This window comes from Cardiocondyla obscurior, linkage group LG04, assembly GCF_019399895.1.
Source record: "Cardiocondyla obscurior isolate alpha-2009 linkage group LG04, Cobs3.1, whole genome shotgun sequence".
NCBI lineage: Eukaryota > Metazoa > Arthropoda > Insecta > Hymenoptera > Formicidae > Cardiocondyla > Cardiocondyla obscurior.
Window position 1 is genome coordinate 1,145,948 of NC_091867.1, and position 19,958 is coordinate 1,165,905.

The following is a 19,958-nucleotide window of genomic DNA, read 5'->3' on the forward strand; positions in this document are numbered from 1 at the left end:
ACAGCCCAAGCGCTAATGCTGTACCTCCAAGATAGAGCGCGAGCGCAGGGGATGTAATCGGAGATTTGTCATTGATCCAGTTGGATGCTGCGCGTAGAAGTCGCCTCCGCCATCAAGAATTCGCCAAATTCAAACGATGCCATACGAAACAGTCGCTCAACATTTAATATTATCAGTAAGTTGTGCCGTTATTGTTATTACTCTTGAAAAAAAATATAAAGTTTTCTATTTATTACACATAATTTATTTTGCGAGTCTTTTAAAAATTATTCTTACTTAAAAAATTAATTGATTAGGCAAATTTATCTTTCTCCGACAAAATAACATATACTGAATTAAAAAAAGCGATTGTATTTTTTTTTTATTATTCGTGTATGTAATTAAATTACAGGTATCTGAACGCAGCATAATTTACGAAATTAAACCTGCGCAAACTTCTGCCACAATTACTGTTACCAGGTAATTACGGTAATAGGAATGCGCTATATGACATAAGGACAGCCGAAGGCCGACTAGACAATCAGCTTAAACCGCAATGTGATGCGCTTTCTAATGAGGTCTCAGATGTAATATTTTGTGAATGATTTGCAATTATTTTAAGTCGTGGAAATTTCAAGCCCATTTAAATTTATAACTGTACATAAATTATACGGTTATCAAGTTGACAAGCTATGATTTTTCAAATCAGAATACTTATCATAATTTCACAAATAATAACCTTTTATAAAGCATTGTGTCTCTACGAAATATAGGTTGCTCACTTTCGACTATATTACGAAATGTCATGTTCCAAAAATTGCAACTCTAAGTAATTTTATATAACAAATATTTTTTAATATTAGAACGTTAAAATTAAGTTAAAATCTTTTCTTTTACAATAATTTAGTTTTAATTAACATTTCAGATTTTAATGCTGTTCGCAAGTGATGTTTTAAATGTAACGAGTTGCACTTCTATCAAAAGGCTTCGCATGATTCCATATTCATGTAACCCAGTTTCATCCGTTCAAAAATGATGGCCCTTGTCTCGAACCCGTCACAAGCGTGGTTTTTCCTTCTATCAGTATGCTCGCACGTGGATCGCTCGTGGGGTGATATCCGCGAAGATGCCTTTGCGCGTCAGCGTCACCGATGTATCGATCCCGCTGTAAATTTCCAGTTAGTAGCAACCCTCCACCAACCTGCGTGCGCACCCCTCTTGTGATCACTGAGAGAATCTCAGTCTACATTAGAAGGTCGAGAGAAGTGCTTTGGCAGCTAAACAAGAAGACACTGACCGTCGACCATTGACACTTCTACTTTCCGAGTTTCAAGCTTGGTAGAGGCTTATCTTTAAAAATCAAACAAAAGAGACCGTGGCCCTCTCATCGAGAGGTTTGCGGTACGATAAAAGGAAAAAAGAAATACGAAAGTCCTATGATCATCACAGCACCCTTGCAATAGATATCACCTTCAAGCAAGCGAACTGTTCTCCAATCGGTGGAGAAGCAGGCGAGAGGGTGAACATCGGACGAGGGAGACAAAGAGCGAGAAAAGAGAGCTCGAGGAGCTGTCGGAACGACCAGAGAGACCAGATCGAATAAAAACGACGCGCGAACCACCAAGCAACACAATCCAATGTATTACGGTCCCCCCGGTTCCGCCGAGGAAGCCGCCGAGGAAACATGTCGCTACCACGAGAATGGAGCTTTCAGGACGCGTGTCGGGCATCGAACCTGCTGGCCGACGTCGACGTCGACGTCGGCGTTCCCACGGCAACGTCCCAGGAGATGGCTGTCACCGGCGGCAATCTCATCGACGAGAATATGAATGATCAACCCGCGACACAGCTGGGCTCGCTGTTCTCCATTCACTCGGCGCCGGTGTTTGATCTGAGCGGCGGTATCGCCATCGGGGTACCATCGCCAAAGCGACCGGCCTCCCTGGCGGTTCAGACGACGGCGACGTCGACGCCGATCGTACCGCCACACTTGCAGAGCCCCGAGGGCACCGTCGAGGACGAGGATAACGACAATCTGCTGACGATATCCAGCCTCACTGCTCGGCCGCTCATCGCCAAATCCCGGGAGCTCAGGTCGGTGTCGGAGTGAATAATTGTCGGGGGTGTGTTGATCAGGTATCGGGAAAACGAGCGGCAATTGTGTGCTTGCTTATGCCGATGATTTCTATGCGTTTTGATCCTCTTGTTAATTACCGCGCTATTTACCGTAGTATTCAGCTGTTGCATGCAATTATTTCCATCAATTTTAGAGAAAACAAAAACATATAATTTAATAAGTCCTGTAATATAAATTTAATTAGTTATATAAATTTTATATGTTTTACAAAATATAAATGCGTAATAGAAAACATGTTTGATTTTAATTTGCGCACGTTAAAGTTTTGCCATTTACCTATATATGTTTGTACGATTATCTCTTCCCACGTATTAAATTCACGTTACAGACTGTTTCCGTTACATAAGCAAGGATTTTTATGTTATAATCTTTGCTTGAACTTTTAGTATCCAGTACCTAGTATTAGTATTAGTTTCCAAGTATATTAAAATTAAAAAAAAAAAAAAAAAGAAAGATTAAAATTCTCAAGTTTCATAAAAATTTACTGCGTAGGGTAGTCGCAGATTTTTTCGCATTTTCGTAGTTTGCGAACAATTGTACGCTTGACTAACTGTTTTAATTCTAATTCAGATACGCCAGGAATGCAGTTCCAAAGAGAAGAAAATCCAGGCAGAAAAACGAAGCCAAGAAACCCCGGAACATCACGTACGCTCCACTGGACGGTGGTTACGGTTGGGTGGTGGTGTTCGGCGCCTTCTTCGTGCAGTTCTGGGTGGCCGGGTTGGTCAAGTCCTACGGCGTGCTCTATGTAGAAGTCATGGAGACTTTTAAAGATTCATCTGCCTCGGTCGCGTCTTGGATACCAGCGATTCTGACGTGTCTATGTCTGGCGCTCGGTGAGTATCCTTGTACAAAGCCCTTGCGTTCTCATAGCTTTCTGTTGTTTGATAAGAAGATTATTACTGACACCTACGAGCCTCGCTGATCTTACTCATCGACATATAACGATATTTTTTAATTTCGCAGCTCCAGTAACGAGTATGCTTTGTCAGAAGTACAGCTGTCGAACGGTGGTTTTCGTAGGAGGGCTTTTTTGTGCTTTAGGACTCACAACTAGTTACTTTGCAACACGATTGATACACCTCTTTTTTACATTTGGAGTGCTGACAGGTTTGCAATTTGAATATTAGATCTTACCCTCACTCTTCGTTCAGTCGATTCCGTCGTCGTATGTACCTAACCTAATTTCATTGCATCGTTGCACAGTATCAATTTCGAATTTTACCGAGATGCGGCAAAATAAAAAATGTTCTTACAGGTATTGGTGGTGGCTTGTCAACAACGCCTGGTATAATACTGGTGTCTCAATACTTCGACAAGCATCGCGCTCTAGCGAACGGGATCTGCGTGTCTGGCACTGCCGCGGGTAGCTTTGTGTTCCCGCTTTTAATCGAATTTCTGGTGAAGGATTTTGGCTTTCACGGTACAATATTATTATTAGGCGGTTGCATGCTGCACGTATGTGTCAGCGCGACGTTGTACCGACCATTGGATGAAAATTATGCCCCTGAGGAAGACGTCTCGGTAGAGACGGTGGAAAAGTTTGAGAAAGAACCAAAAGAGCAGGTACAATTAAATTTTTAATTAAAATACATAGTCGTCAATAATTTATGACTCATCGGGGTTTTTTTTCTCTTTTTTTTTTTTTTTTAGGACCAGGATAAGTGGAAGCAACAGAAATTGGAATTATTGTTCGCCAACGACCCAACTGCCCGGCACAACGCACTGAACGAATTATTCCACCAGAACAGCGTGGTGGCAGTCGAACTAACCGACAGCGATGAGGAAAAGGATGTGATGGGTGAAAGCCTCCGTCTGAAGCCTATTTCCAAGATTCGTAGCTCCAGTATCCTGCACAGCGTGGAGGACTTGTCGACGGATTCTACATGCGTGTACAAAGCCGCCAGAACGTCCCTCAGATCGTTGAAATCGTCTGCGACAGCGATGGGTCCGCCGGAACAGCAACAGGCACCGCCGTCGCCTCCAAACAGGATGCCGTCCTTGACACTCGCAGCTTCAACTGAATACAAGATCACATTCATGCAAAGACTGACGCGTTATCTCGATCTGTCGCTACTGAAAAATCCGCAGTTTATCATGATGTGCATTTCCGTCAGTCTGATGTCCACCGGCAGCCCGTATATGCTGTACTATTTGCCAGCGTATGTCCACGCCGCCGGTTACAGCAAATCGGAAGCCGGTTACTTGGTAGCCATCTCCGCGGTTTTAGATTTGTGCGGTAGGCTCGGTCTCGGCTGGCTTTCGGACCTTAAGTTATTCGACCGGCGAAAAGGGTATATCGGCAGGTAAGCGATTTCATTCACACATGCGACTCATAATCTTTATAAATTGTCGAAATTGAATTTGTACGTCGTAAGATAGCTAAGACAGAACTCGTGAAATATGCCAGTAGAGAGAAACACAATTAGACTTTACAAAATTTATTATATCTTATCCACTGGTGAGTATATTACGAAAAGCATTCCCAGATTTAGCAATATTCATAGATCGTTTCTATTCGCCTCACTCGCGACACTACAAAATTATAAATCGCGTCCAAAAGATATTTTTGAACCCTGAGAAATATTCTGGGATCGCTTCTCCGGTCTGAATAATTAATGAACGGACAATTAATTATTTTAATGCAATATTCGTCTTAAATGTATTTAGACGGATTTTCTTGTTAAAGGCGATGAAACGAAAACGTGTATAGGCGTTAAATAATTGATTCTTTTTTTTTTTTTGTTGAAAAGTGTGGTAGGTGCTGGTGTGGCAGTCTTGGCGATCCCGATGGCTCACTCCTTTTACGTACTGGCATGTTCCGTCGGCATGTACGGGTTGTGCCTAGGCTGTTGGTTCCTTTTAGTTCCCGTCCTGCTCGCCGATCAATACGGCACCGACAAAATATCGTCCAGCTATGGTCTGGTGAGGATGTTTCAGAGCTTCGGAGCGATTTCCATTCCGCCTCTTACAGGTACATACGTAGGCCGAGCTTTCGCTCCGGAAACTGTACGTTACAATCTTGCAAAGGCAGCCGATTTGCTCTTTCATTTGCCGAACATACCTTTTCTTATCTCCCTTTAATTTGAATTTATCGACTGTCCTCTGATCAGATAAAGGCATCCGTGCAAGTCTCTGATGAGACAGCAGAAAAGATATTGAGTCCCGCTATATTACATTAATTCTGCATAATTACGTCTAAGAGTATATAAAGATAAAAATATAAAATGTACACGTACGTGCACACGTGTACGTGTATGAACAGCCACTGCTAAGTCAGGGTTGCTTTTTTAAATAAATAATAAAGTGACAAACCGACGTATAAGACAGGATAAATTAATATTGATATTTTTTATTAAAAGCAGAAAATGTTTAATAATTTTCTGTAAATTTTGTTCATTTCATGCTTTTTTTCTATCTTAATAAATTTATACAAGATAGTTATATTGATCGCTCGGATAATTTTAAAATAGATATAAAACACCATAGCCATTACTAATCCAAAATCGATTTTTCTTTAAAGAAAATGTCAGGTCACCGGTAATATTACAGCGAATTATTTCATTATACAATATGTTAAAGGTGAATAACATTATTTCAAAGCCCATTAAATGGATAATAATATAATATTATTACTCCCTGTATATAACTCTTTAAAATATGATTGCCTGATTAATTTCAAACGCACTTTAACTTATGAATTAAAGACGAAATAATAAATTGAGATTTTGTATATTTATAATTAATTTTCGTGATTTTAATTGACATTTATATTATGCTGATTGTATAATAATAATGTTTCAGGCTATCTCCGCGATGTAACGGGAAGTTACACCGTATGCTTTCTATGTATGGGGACATGTATGGTCATAGGGGGTTTACCTCTGCTTTTGGTTTTCAACGAGAATCAAGCAAACCCAACAAAGCTGCCCGTGAACGCCGAAAATAACAATCGTCAAAAGGACACTACCATAAAAGGGTAAATTATTTTGAAAATGTGATCGTTGACTATAAAGTGATTTAATGTGTAATAGGAAAATAAAATTAATAAATCGTAACAGTTGTCATTAAAATAAGAAAATACGATACTTATTGAATCTCCATGATTAATTCCCTATCATTTTTTATACTACATTTTATACCAGATAATTTATATAATTAAATAACTAATTTAAATTCATGACGCATTCACTTTGATGATTTAAACCTGTTAAATTAAATACTGAAATAAATTTAAATAACAAAAATATTCCTGAATTACATCCGTCTCCTGATTTAAGTTGAGTCTTCAAGAAGTTTCGTTGTACTACATGTTTAATAATTATATTTTACATATTACTATTACATATATATATACAAAATCACTTTTTATTAATTTAATATTTTAATATGAATGTCATTTATATAATGGAAAGGGTGATTATCATATAAAAAAGTAAATTGATGTCTTCAGTAAGTATGCACGATATTTAAAAAATGATGATAATATAAATATAATTTATAATATAAATTCTTTACAATATATATGTATATATGTATAACTAAATATTTACACGTTAAGTTATGACTTATGTAACTCTTTCTTTTTTTAATCTTCAAATAGGTATATGTAGATATGTATAAATATAATGCTTGCTACAAGTAATCTCGGAAGATTTAAAAGTGTAAAATGTATATTTGCATTCTATGCTATATATATATATATATATATATATATATGGCAGTCCGATCGCGAGTATGACACAATGATTATTCAACGTTATTCGCGATCACCCTGTCAGCATTCTAAGAATAATCTTAAGAATCAGACGATTATATTTAGCGCTAGGTGAGAAGTACAAATGGTACAAGTAGGACGCGCAATTCAGTTGTTAAGCTTACATATTTCGTATGCAAAAGCTTCAGATAACATCACACTTCTCAATCACAATAAGAAAAAAAAATAATAAGTATGAATGTTGTGAAAAATTACATCAATTAAAGGATTTTCATGGCAGTTTCTGTATGGAGGCTGAAACGCGGTAACTTTCATTTGCACTTCGTCAACGTGCGTAATAAAGCGACCACGTTGGACTTATGATTAATGATGAGATCAAAAGAATGAACCTACATTTACCGCGGACTTCACGTAGGCTTCCATGCTACCACTCTCATTTTGTTGTTCAGTTCTTGCAATATAAGAGAACAAGTGAGCTGCTTTTCAGGAGATAATCCATTGATTCCATCCATTTCATCGTCATCGTCATTCATACCATTATTACTGCCACTTTTGCCTTTTCCTTTACCTTTTCGTTTTTTCTTTTTATTCAATTGCCGACAATCAATGTCATTCACATTGTCAGTGGTTCGTCTGATCTACAGAAACATCAAATCTTTTTTCAAAAAATAATAATGTATATTATCGTATGTATTAAAAAAGAAAAGAAAAAAAATATATGCACATTAATCTTTACGTGAAAATAATATAAACTGAGACAAAATTGCAAACTAGTAAATTTTTGGATTTAAAAAAGTTAAAAAAAATGTTACTTTACCTTTGCACTTTTTTTCATTTGTTTATCGTATTCCAAAGCATCATAATAATTTGGCTTCTCACGTTTAATACGATTTGTTCTTCTTGTCTTCATGACTCCACCATCAGGACTGGGTGGGCTTTTGATAGAGTTGCGTCGTGCATTGAAAAAAGAGTGTCCACAAGGACAAGCTTTGCAAGCAACGGGTACCTAATTACGATAAAAGCAAACCACAAGGTTATTAATAAGATTTTCAATTGTGTATGTAATTTATATAAAATTAATTTATTATTAGTAGGAATAAATTATCTTATCCTACAAAATTTACAAGGTCTGCAAAATAATACATTGTATAATTAACAAAAAATATAAATCTCATCAATACAAATATATAATTTAATAACTGCCATCTAAATTCCATTAAAAAATCAATGTCTGGAGAATGTCGTATACGTATGTTTCTAAAAAAAAAAAAATAATAATTTTTACATTGTATTTCAACACTGCATTACAATATCGAATTTAATGTATAAAAAATTAATAAAATTTAAAGATTATAAAGAAAAAAATTTAATAAATAATAAAAATAAGAGTCCATTTTTTACGAGGTTAAAATGGAACGTTCCACTACATGAATTAAACGTAATATTATAAATATATATGTGTAAATAAAAAAATATATGTATAATGTATACATGTACACATAAATTACAATATACGATAGAAACTAAATACCTGCTGTTCGCATTTCGGGCATCCTTTACTAATCGTTTTAGTCTTGGCCATATTTCGAGCCGAACTGTTCTCGAATATTACGGATATTACTTCCGATTAGGAAGTGTAAACATGACAATCGTAACAAAGAAACAAGCAATTATGGCTCTTTGATGTGCTCACTCAGCGCCACGAATCATTAGTGCCAAAACTCGGTAGACAACTCGAAGGTTGTAACATCACATCGGTAAATGTGAGATGCAGATAGAAACGACCGATAAAATAGCGTGGGTTTTATTGAGGCCGTCTATCAAAAAATATAATTCAAAATGATTTAAATATTCAAAATGTTAAAAAAATATAACTATTACTTTCAAGTGCAACGATATTTTTTATACTGCAGTTTTAAATCATTTTAGCAACTTATTTTTTTTTTTTTTTACAATAAAACATAATTATTGACAGTTAAATTAATACAAGACATATTTTTAACAAAAAAAGTTAATACATTTCGTGATACACGTTTAATATTTGAAAAGAAAACTGCACGAGAAATTATCAATCTTTTTGAAATTTATAAAAAATAAAAAAGTATATATACATATATATATATATGTGTCAATAAAAACACTCAAATAAATTTCGCTTTAGTACAATTACTTATCTTCATCTTCTGAAGAATTATCAGAGATCTCTTTCTTATATAATACTAAGTTACATGTCTTTGGATGATATAAATCATAAAAACAGTCAATACACAATATCAAATTACAATGCGCACATCGTATAAATCCTACGTTGTTGCATGAACACAAGTTTTTCAATATTTCGACGGGGAAACAAATGTCTTTGATGTTTATCATTTTTGGTTCGTCTTCGATTAATTTCGACGCAAACCACGCGTACAAAATCATCGGTTCGAATACAGGAGCGCTCAACTGATGTAACAATAACGAGTGCAATTTTATCACACCTTCTAGAGTTTGAAGCTCTTCTTGCTTTTCATAAACGCCGGGAAAATTGTGAAATCGCTTAACAAAACTTTTAATCTGATAACAAAAGTATCCCCTTTTATTACAAGGATGACAAAAAGAGACACACTTTGATGGAATTACTTTTACAGAGCAAGAAGTCCTACCTAGCTCATCTTCAAAGATCTCATCATATGTGTCAACAGGTTGGCTTCCTAGCGAATCTACTAATAATAAAAATTTATTTTTCTCTACATACGGAGACAGACAGTATTTCAGATAATTTATATACGACAAATTTGTCATTTTGCCTGATTTAGAGCACGTAACAAAGACATTTTTATAATAACTCATTAATTTATTTATTTTCTTTTTTGTTGCAAAATTAAACTTCCCTGTCGGTTCCCGCATGCACAGAAAGACAACAGGTAGCATCTTTCCCGACGCTGTTATAGAAAATTGTAAGGTATAAAAATAAGTATTCTCATATTCTTCTTGTAGCTTTCGTTTTAAGGGAAAGGTTTTTAACACTGGTGCAATTAACATTTGATGCTGAAATTCCATCTGACTCGTGTTAATAATAAAATTAAAATCAAATTCGAGCATAATTGCTTTAATTTTCGCTTGAAATCGTTCAGATTCCCTCAAGACTTCTTCCCAAGAAGAATCGTATTCTTTATTACTTACATATTTTGTCATTTTCCTCGATCTAATTTTGTATTTACTTTTAAATCGCTCGGCCCAACTGCGGCTCGCGGAAAAATTAAATTTGTTAGTTAAAAATGGAAGAGCTATCGCCATCGCCCACTGTTGTAAAGTTCTTGTTGTGACCTAAAACAACGGATGTTCATCTTCAAAATTTTTCTAATTATACAATACAAGCAGAATCTGTTTTACAAATTATGTTCTGACAAAACACGTTCATAAAATAATAAATAATTAACTTTTTATTTTCAATATTTACCTGTTCAAAATTCTCTTTTGCTTCTTGAAAAAATTCAAAGGTCCGCGTTTCGATGTGTCTCCACTTATCAATATGTGTCCCACCTTGCTTCACGTCTTCTATCCACAACCGTAGCATATTTTTGCTTTTTAATCGATTATAGCCTTTTTTTTGAAAAGTCTCTAATGTCCATCGTGGATGCTTTTCCGCAATGGCAACCACTTTTTTCTTGTAAAACAATGGAACGTTCTCATATGAAGTAAAAGATTGTCGTCTTTCTATACAATCTACATCCTCAGAATTTTCTCCAGGCTATTAGTAAAAGAATTACATTAGTTACATTATTTTTTATCAACTATGAAAATAAAAGGTGCAAAAGATATTAAAAATTTAAAACATACCTCCTCAAATTTTTTTTTATTAATTTTATGCTTGGTAAATATTAAATTTTCTTCTGTTACAACTTTTCGATCTTCCAGCATATACATTATTTCTTTAAAGAACTCCTCGCCCATAGCGATGGATGCATCTGACATATACTCTGGTGGCTCGTCGGTTATTAAATCCTCCATTTCGAACAGGTTCTTACAATAAATAAAAGCATTAGTAAAATTATTCTTCAATTCGTCGTCGTTCCTCCTCTTTACTTTTTCGAAACTTTGGTCCAGAGGATGATATTCTTTGTCTTCATCACTATAAATACTTGAATCTGATAATTCTGTGAAACTTTTTAAGTCTTGAATAAGTGCTTTATCATCATCACTGCTGTCCAACTCCACAAGCTGCACTTCATCGCTTATATTTGATTCCTGCATTTTGAAAAATCGTGATTACTTTACGAGGCTTCCAAGGCACATGGTATCAAAAACGCTATATATTGGTTAAGTCGAAAGCATCCCGCTGTCTCGTGTAACTCACCATCACAAAAGGACTCAGGTAGACGTACTTGCGCAGAAGGTCGGCAAAATAACAATACCATAAAGGAAACCATAAAAATAACTAAACTGAAACAAAAGTTTTTTTTATTACAAATAAATAATTTATAATATATATATATTTTTTTTTTTCATAATAAAAACAATAAAAAAAAAAAACGCGTAAGTTTTTCGCTTCAATATAGATATAGAAAAATTAACGAGACAATTATAAAGCTTGCCATGAGCCTGCCATGATCTAATATCTACTTACTCTGTAGCTCGTCTTTTGATTATTAACCGCACATTTGCCGCTTGTCGCTTGTAAAACAAAAGCAGAACAACCGTGTTGAACCGCGCTCTCGCCGCCGTTCTCTGCGCATGTGCCGTTAGATCGGCGGAGAGAGTAGGAAGATCGACGGGATATCTCGTAGAGTCTGGTAGAGTCGGAAGTGTGCTGTCGACGAACTGGACGTGACCTCGAGGAAAACGCAGGAAGGTGTGCGGAACGTGCCAGATTGCGTTCTCGAGAGGACGGGCCTTCCGGGACGCTCGCGGGCGTCCGTCGGGTGAATCTCGCGAATGATCGCCCTTGTTAATCTTTCTTTTCGTGCGGGACCGATTGCCATATAGGGGAACCACTTTGCCTTCTTCCGCGTGTCTCGGAGAAGGATACTCGAGCCGCCTACGCGGACGAAGAAGGTGCTGTTGGCGCCTAGAAACCTGAAAGCGGCCGCCGTTGGTGTTGCAACACGCGCCAGAAGAATTTCGGAGCCTTCGGAGCTGCTCTCTCATTCTCCACCAGAAGCTGTGATGCTCTAAGGACGCCCGCAGGACTGTCTTCCAGAGAGAAATAAAGTACGCGAACCACAGCAAATCAGGTAGTGGGGGTGTAACATGCTTAAAGAGAGAGGCATAGCTGAAAGTATCCGACTATCTTTGTCGGATCGTATGTGCGATCCGACAAAGATAGTCGGATACTTTCAGCTATGCCTCTCTCTCTAAACATGTTCTGCTTTTTCGAGGGGTTCGCACACTCTATATCTAACTTCTCTCTGCTGTTTCCAGGGGCACTTAATTCGAATGCGGGCGGGAGGAGGCGGTGGTGGCGGCCTAGGGTTGCATTCCGATCTGGAGGCGTCTGCGAGGCGTCGAGAATGTGACGCTGCGTTGGCCGACGAACTGTGCCAAGAAAATTGAGAGAGAAGCAATAAGGAACAGTGAAACATGGAGAAACGCGCGGCGATCGCAGCCCTCGTTCTTGCCTGCGTGAGCGCGTACGCTTATGAGCATACCGCTGCAGATCAGTGCGACTGGTCCGGAAGGTTTGTATTTTTTTACTCAGCCTCTCTTTCTCGCCCGCGAACTTTCACGCGCCAAGGCCGTAATATAAAGCGTCGAATGCGACTCCGCGCTTTCGATCCTAGCGAAAAATTAATTCTGCCGAAATTTATAACTATACTTTATTTTTTATTTTACTTTTGTTTTAGGAAAGATTTTGAAGATAGCTCTTTAACTTTGTTAGGATAAAATCGCATTTGTTGTCTGGTACACTTTGTATTTTTAATTAAGCATATGGTGCTGTATTAATGTTTAGTTTTTTTTTTCTTTTTTTTTCTTTTTAATAGTATGCCTTCTTTCTTTTGTTGCGATATTTTTATATAATATAAAGGCATCAATTGACATGTAAATATTTTTTACAGTGGAGGAGGAGAAGGCGGTGGTGTGCGACCAGTATATCTGCGCTGTACCCGGGGAACTGTTCTGTGGCGTTATCCACGTGATGCCTTGAGAGTGGTTTTCTCCTTTCCAAGCTCCTTCTCCGGGACTAATTCCAGTGACTACCTGGGTTTTCGTGCCTGTGTTAAGATTTCTGGACCCGTTCGGGTATTTTTAGAAGCCAGTGGTAAGCTGCGGCAAATCTACTCTCCATCAGATGGCAAGCACGAGCTCTCACACCGATGCTTTCGGTCGCGGAAGTACACGGCTGCACTTTACATGGAAGCAGAGGACGATTATTCTTTTAAAAGAGCCAAAGTCAAGTTGCAGTATGATCTGGAGCCAAGCTCAGTGAAGGGAGGCACGCTGCGCGTGCCGGACGAAGAGGAGGAATGCAGACCTTGTACAATGGATGAATTAGCAAAGGCCTACTGCCAGAGTGATTTGGTTGCTAAGGGTACCGTCACTGCCGTGGAGCAAAATTTCGAATTGGACACTTCTGAATTGATACTCAGAGCCACCAAGATTCTTCGCTACGTGCCTCAAGAAGCCGAGGTAAGACTTGAAGTTCTTTGCTTTTAATTTTGATATTTAATTACATGTAAGTCCACTTACAAAATAACACTTATTAACAGGGTAATGAAATTGATGTGACGGCATCTTTAAAGAAAAGCACACGTGTGAGAGTACCAATGGCATGTGATGCACGACACGGTCACGGTGAATTTGTGATAATGGCCAAACGACGCCTCGGAGATCTTACATTAGTATGCGCGCCTAGACTGGAAACGTGGATGGAAATTGTACGTGAAATGGATAACGCGCCTTGCGTTCTTCACAGTTAGCAAATGCAATTTAACGGATTCTCTTTCGGAAAGTCGTAAAAAAAAAAAATTATACGCGATACGTTAAATATGAGCAACACATGACGAGATCCCTGCGATCACTGATAAAGTATTGCCAGAAAAAAACTGCCGTTCATATGAAGAAACTTGTAAATAGGTAACATCACTTTTTATGTACATACTGTGTACTGTCAGATTGTCGATCTCCAAACTGTGATATTATTTGTTGCATTAAGAGAAACACGGTGAATCGTGTGTGAGAATGGAAAGCACACCTGTCTTAATACTTGATCTATAGAGTAGAAACATTATTACATATATAATATCTCATGCTCACTTTCTCTTGAAGTTTTTTATAAAAATATTTTTTAATGAGTTAATTAAAATTTTACTAAAGTAAAATATATTTGAATTTATACAAAAATTAATATTTTATTATATATTTATATTTCTGGAAAATGTAGAAAACTTGTTCTTGAAAAGCTGATAGTACTTGTCAAGAGAAAATGCGCAATGATTAGGATACTAGATACATTGGGATGTTATTGCGCGAGTTCACCAACTCGTCGCAGAGTTCAGTATATTTTTTGTTTATATTGATCGTAATAATTTTATATAGATTTAATGAACAGAAGTATTTTTATGAATTCCATTACCGGTTGGAATAATGTTCTTATCAATATATTAGAATATATGTGCGATAAAAATAAAGATGTTTGGAAATAAAACAATTTATGTGTTTTTTTGTTCGCACTCTATCCATCGCGGATTAAAAATCATGTATCTGTTTTGCATTGTTTTACTTAAACAGAGATTTTTTAGAAAAGGAAGATAGAGAAACAGTATATATATACAGTATATAAATAATATACAATAATTAATTTTTGCAAAAACTGTTTAATATACCTCTGTGATTTAATTCTGGAACCATGCAAGTTCGGCAACGGTACGTGTATCTTAAACAGAATGTCGTCTGAAAAACCTTTACAAAATATATTTGCTTTATTGCAATTAATTTTACATTTAAACATATAAAAATTGGCCTTTATAGTGTAATTTATTTTACTTTAATATAAAAGGATTTTCGTTTATTTAAAAATATTGTGGTTTCTACCGCAACAAAATCACATTGTGGATCCAGAATTTAATCTATATATAATCTCCCTGAGACACGCACATACACGAACGTTTACGTATATATATTTTTATAGTATCAAACAAAATAACAGCTTACAGATCAAGCTGACTAATAGATACAAACTGTACATTTGATTATATATTAATGAACATCTCGCTTTTTTTGCTATGTCGTTGAACGAGTAGAACAATTTACCGATCAGAGACAGAGGTGAGTAAATCTTTCTGCTATATTCGTTGAAAAGCCATGGACTACTTATATATAACTTTATAGTTTACAACAGACTACGGAAAAATAAAATTTACATATTTATTTTTAAATAAATTTAACAATACTACTTTGTATTACAGTCGTATACGCAAAATTAATACTTTAGACCGCGTTTGCATCCTACGCGAATATTGTTCTATTTTTTACAAACGTAATTATCACGCCATATCACGTCACTTTTTTTACATATTTTATCAATTGCAACTACACTTTGTTTACAAACCTAATTATTTATTAGGTTACAATAAATCTAATCATGAAGACGCGAAAATCGTTTTATAAGTTTGCCATTTTGTTTCATATATATATAAATATATATATATTTTTTTTTTAGTAATTTTAATACTATAATTTTATTTGCCCAAATTTACTGATTATTTTTAATTTTACTATAACTCAATTATTTTAAAACTAACTAATAAATTATAAATTAACAAAATATATCTCATTAGCTGTCTATAGTAAATGACTAATTCAACGATAACACTAATACGTATTCTTTTCTCTGTAATATTAATTTCACTCGATGTTAAAATATCCACTGCACTTATACATAACTAAAAAAAAATAGCGAGGTTTGTATTTAACATCAATGAAAACATATATCTTTCGCTCGTTATATCTTTTTCATCACATATTCTAATAAAAATAATGCTCACTCATAATAAACTCGTCTTTTCTATTTTATATTGAATTTTATAAAAGTAAACTAACGTATGTAATATATCACAATCATTCTTCCCGCTTTTTTTTTTTTTTTTTTGTAGAAGATATGCTCGGCTAATATAGTTCTTTACTGATAAATAATGATATAATTAAAAAATCGTATAAAAACAGTCAACAACTACATTTTAGTCTCTTTATATTTCTCGCAAAATTCTATGTATGAAATTTTGATAAATCGCTGTATTGGAGAAAATTATGAGATTTCTTGATTGATACACAACAGCGTTAAATATAAAATATTATATATTATTCACAAAATATACTAAGAAAAAAAGACAAAAAATATGTAAAAAGCAGGAGATTGTTTTGGCCGGCGCAAGATTCGTTTATATTGTAGTAAAGGGATAATTTGGGCAAAGTGGCAGGACCAAATCGTCCATATTTGGTAGAACGACTAGTTTCTCGAACTCCCTAAGTAATTTATTTTCGATCCAGTTACTTACGTATACAATATTGACAGTCCTTTCACCGAGAGTTGGTTGCACGGTAAGAGCGATTTTCGGGACTGTCTTGAAACCGTACCACAGACGATCAGAGGGCGGTGGAGGAATGTTCACCAAAAGGCAGCCCTCGATGCCAGATACACTGACCATAAAACGAATCTCTGTGTTGGAGACTCCTTCCATTGCCCTTCGTACGTAAGACAACTCTGTAGCCTATAAAGAACAAGATGTAGTCGTTTAATGAGCGTAAACTTGGGCACTATTAATAGTAACAGATAAACAGCTTAGTTGAATATAATTAAAACGTCACTTACGTGTCGGAAATATTTATTGGCTGTCAGTTTATCGACCATGTTAAGAAACTTTTTGCCAGAAGATTGTATTGGTCTGTAATTTGCAAAAAATTATAAAAACTCTATTTGCATGTATGTACAGTATGTTATTCGATGTATATATATATATAAACTCTTTTATAACGCGTTAAATTGCGTAGAGGTGGCAGGTGTGAATGCGTGCTTCACGCGACTCTAACTTTCACATGTCCAACATTTTTTTCCCCGCGATCGAACGATACGCAATTAGCGAAGTATTTATATTAAGTTTAGGGAAATAGTGAAAATGGAATCATAATTTAAATTGAAAATTTGCTTACGTGGTCTCTTTAGATGCAAGGCTCGATGTGATGTTTCCTAAATCTTCATCCTCAGTGGATGTCTCTGGGCTATCTTCCACATCACTATCGAATATCGGTGATCTGATAGGAACAGTCTTCTCATCAAGAATATCCCCGGGCACGCTACTCGCGCGTGTTAGCTTCATTAAATTCAGTTTTGTCTCTACTGTCATTGTTATGCTGCCTTTATAGGTAATATTTAAATCGAACCAGAGTCCCCGCTCGTCAAGAGTTGGTTTAGTGATTTTATGGATCGTCGGAGCATCTTGACCGATCATTACTTCTGTCACAAGAAGACTTTCCATAAAATATGGAAGCTTTATGTTAGAAAGTTTACGTTGTATTTTGTCTTGAATAAGATTTATCGCTTCAGGGCAACTGTGCATATCGAACAACAACCGGCCCAAAAGACAATTTATCCAGAGGACATCGTTTTCTTTCGGAGAATCCTCAGGATCAACCTGAAAGATGATCGTTTAATTAAAATTATAAAAATTTGATCGCAACATTACTTACATTCAGGTACTTGTTCATGTAGGTACTGTAAGTGGCGTCAGAAGATGCCTCTGGCGACTTTGGTTCTGTCACTTCCGATTGCGTAGAGATCGCATTCGCACAAGTATCATTTATGGAACAAATTGAATGTCGTTTTTTCGAAAGAGACGCCGCCAATGTCAGCCTACGAAACCTGAAAAATTCTTCACTAAGTTATGCTAATAAAAAATTAAAAAAAAAAACAGAAAGTTTAAGTACTGATTTTCGGCAATTAAAACATTAATTTAAATTTTTATTATTTTATTTGAAAAATATTTTAAGAGAAACGTTACCAGTCTTCTTTCTCTCGATCGGCGCGTGCGAATACATAAAGTTTGCACTTGGTAACTTCCTCGTTGTCGCGGCAATCCTCGTAAATACTCCTGCTGGATTTGGATTGTGAAAGATCGTCATCGTCTTCATCCTCATCGATCTTAAACTCATCCTCTTCATTATCCTTAAAATATTCTAATCTAGAATCATCATCTTCACTTTTTGTTTCTTCGCCTAAAGTGTTTTCCTCGATTTCCTGACTAGTTCCTTCCGCTTGGATTTTTTTTTCATCTTCAAGAAATTCTTTTCCGAGATCAGTCCAGTCGCTCAAACTCGTGCTATTTATTAATGCTCCTTGATCCATTGTAATACAAATTGGATACTTTTTGCTCCATCTCCTGTAAAATATTTTTATTTCACAAATATATATATATATATATATGTGTGTAATTACGAAAATATTAAATAATTATGTACGATGTAATTATACCTTCTCCGAATAAGTCCTTCCGGTACCAACTCTATTTTTGCACCAATAAGATTATACATCCGTTTTCTAGTAAACTTATACTTTCGTTTCGGTTCGTCCCATATTGCCCTTTTTGGTACTTTCATTCTGGTTTCCATAACGCGCAGTACTCCACCTTCAAGACTGAAGAAAACCGATTTTGTACGTGCTACATGATAGTTTTGAGGATCATACACATACGGCAGCTCATTCAACCACCCTTCATATCTTTCTTGAACTGCATGCTCCTCTGCTGCCAGTATTTCTAACACCGGAACTACCACATGTGCAGGTTTTTTGTCTAACGGTGTTGCTAAAACTTCCCTGATCTTCTGTGCTAGCTTGAATATCACTACTGTAACAAAGACTCCTAAGAAAAAACCGACTAAATGAGGTGGCAATGGAATGAGAAAACAGAAAGCCAGAACGAGGATTAACAATGCAGCTAATTGCTTTCCCAACTGTTGAAAGACGTGGTCTTTTATGCGGGCGAGCAATTCACTTAATTTCACTACTTTCGTAGGTACGTATCCGTCTGACTGATGGGAAAAATTGTGACGGCATGCAGTATCGTTTTCCTGGTCCTCCGTGTGAAAATCATCTTGCGATTCGAAAAGTAGCAGTTCAGGAGCATGCTCGGAAAATTCAGCAGCTTCCACACCACTCTCTACACTGTCGTCCTGAGAATTTTTCGTTTTCAAACCGGTTCTCACTTGCGAGAAACCCACAAATCTCGAAGTATTACCCTTACTCCGAGCAAGATCTGACTCTTTCTCTTGCTTGTCATTGACATTTTCATCGGTTGGCGTGACGTCTCCCAAATCTTCCGAGTCGCTGACGCTGGAATTATTTTTTTTACGCCGCTTCCTCTTCTTCCTGTCGCTTTTCATTTCGGAGATTTTCTCCTCGAACGTCTTCGTGATTTTTCCTTTTATTTCGGACAATACTTTCCATGGATCTGAAGATGGAGGAGTACCTTCAGATGCATTGTCATCGATGGAACGTCTCTCCACATCGTTTTCCAGCCCCTGGCCATTCTCGCTACTCTTGGAAGGGCTCGATGGTATCCTCTTGTCTGATTCCGGAGTAAGACGTCTCTCATCATCGGAGGAACTCGGATAGAATTCTTCCAGCTCATCGTCGTTGGCTCGATAGTGAATCACCGGTACCGATGTAGTAATCGGTTTTCCTACAGTAAGGATGCAGATGCAACGTGAGATTCAAACTAATTTCATGTGTTTTTTGTACTCATATATTTTTTACGATATGTACATTAACATGTAAATCATTAAGAATATCGAATATTTTTCAACTCACCTTTTATCATACCCAAAGTGATCTTTCCTGGACTATACTTGCTGCCCATGGCTACTCGTTCAGCTTGAGTGGCCGTCGTATCAAGAGCTTATTGATAACGACATTGGCACGTCGGTGCTTCACGATCGCGAGATAAGATGACCCTGCGTTTAATTACCAAACAGTCCTCCAAAGTGGCAATGTCATGATAAATAATTAAGTGTACGTCATAATGCGTCGAGCCATCGTTCTTCTGGTTATTAATAATAATAATGATAATTTACGATTACGTCGCTTATTTCAACACTTGATACATCTGACATCTCCCAAGGACTCGGCGCTCGTTCGCGCTTTACGCTGTG

At 36.5% G+C, this 19,958-nt stretch overlaps 5 protein-coding genes across 7 annotated transcripts; 2 read left to right on the forward strand and 3 right to left on the reverse strand.

The window, feature by feature from the left end:
* On the forward strand, positions 1-6,197 carry Sln (monocarboxylic acid transporter silnoon). 2 transcript variants are annotated; one of them, XM_070655028.1, is made up of 9 exons: positions 1-175; positions 392-566; positions 905-2,073; positions 2,687-2,952; positions 3,083-3,226; positions 3,375-3,682; positions 3,770-4,422; positions 4,870-5,090; positions 5,921-6,197. In XM_070655028.1, exons 3-9 carry the CDS (start codon positions 1,664-1,666, stop codon positions 6,097-6,099), a joined length of 2,181 nt encoding a protein of 726 aa, XP_070511129.1. In that variant the 5' UTR covers positions 1-175; positions 392-566; positions 905-1,663; the 3' UTR covers positions 6,100-6,197. The 2 variants fall into 2 exon arrangements, with proteins under 2 accessions (XP_070511129.1, XP_070511128.1); XM_070655027.1 differs by having other exon boundaries at positions 392-557.
* LOC139101703 (UPF0547 protein C16orf87) lies at positions 6,121-8,974 on the reverse strand. Its single transcript, XM_070655068.1, has 3 exons — positions 8,365-8,974; positions 7,651-7,839; positions 6,121-7,471 (listed from the first exon to the last, which is right to left on the reverse strand). The coding sequence occupies exons 1-3, from the start codon at positions 8,413-8,415 to the stop codon at positions 7,241-7,243; spliced, it is 471 nt and encodes a 156-aa protein (XP_070511169.1). The 5' UTR covers positions 8,416-8,974; the 3' UTR covers positions 6,121-7,240.
* Positions 8,975-9,260: 286 nt separating this feature from the next.
* On the reverse strand, positions 9,261-11,169 carry LOC139101693 (uncharacterized). The gene is made up of 4 exons (XM_070655052.1): positions 10,659-11,169; positions 10,279-10,569; positions 9,482-10,145; positions 9,261-9,392 (listed from the first exon to the last, which is right to left on the reverse strand). Exons 1-4 carry the CDS (start codon positions 11,070-11,072, stop codon positions 9,388-9,390), a joined length of 1,374 nt encoding a protein of 457 aa, XP_070511153.1. The 5' UTR covers positions 11,073-11,169; the 3' UTR covers positions 9,261-9,387.
* Positions 11,170-11,607: 438 nt separating this feature from the next.
* Metrn (meteorin) lies at positions 11,608-14,466 on the forward strand. Of its 2 annotated transcripts, none has more exons than XM_070655057.1 (4): positions 11,608-12,052; positions 12,240-12,496; positions 12,875-13,445; positions 13,526-14,466. In XM_070655057.1, exons 2-4 carry the CDS (start codon positions 12,399-12,401, stop codon positions 13,733-13,735), a joined length of 879 nt encoding a protein of 292 aa, XP_070511158.1. In that variant the 5' UTR covers positions 11,608-12,052; positions 12,240-12,398; the 3' UTR covers positions 13,736-14,466. The 2 variants fall into 2 exon arrangements, with proteins under 2 accessions (XP_070511158.1, XP_070511159.1); XM_070655058.1 differs by having other exon boundaries at positions 11,608-12,029.
* On the reverse strand, positions 14,451-19,758 carry LOC139101679 (testis-expressed protein 2). The gene is made up of 7 exons (XM_070655021.1): positions 19,618-19,758; positions 18,283-19,489; positions 17,813-18,190; positions 17,502-17,673; positions 16,965-17,446; positions 16,627-16,699; positions 14,451-16,525 (listed from the first exon to the last, which is right to left on the reverse strand). The coding sequence occupies exons 1-7, from the start codon at positions 19,664-19,666 to the stop codon at positions 16,196-16,198; spliced, it is 2,691 nt and encodes an 896-aa protein (XP_070511122.1). The 5' UTR covers positions 19,667-19,758; the 3' UTR covers positions 14,451-16,195.
* Between the last annotated feature and the right edge of the window lie 200 nt (positions 19,759-19,958).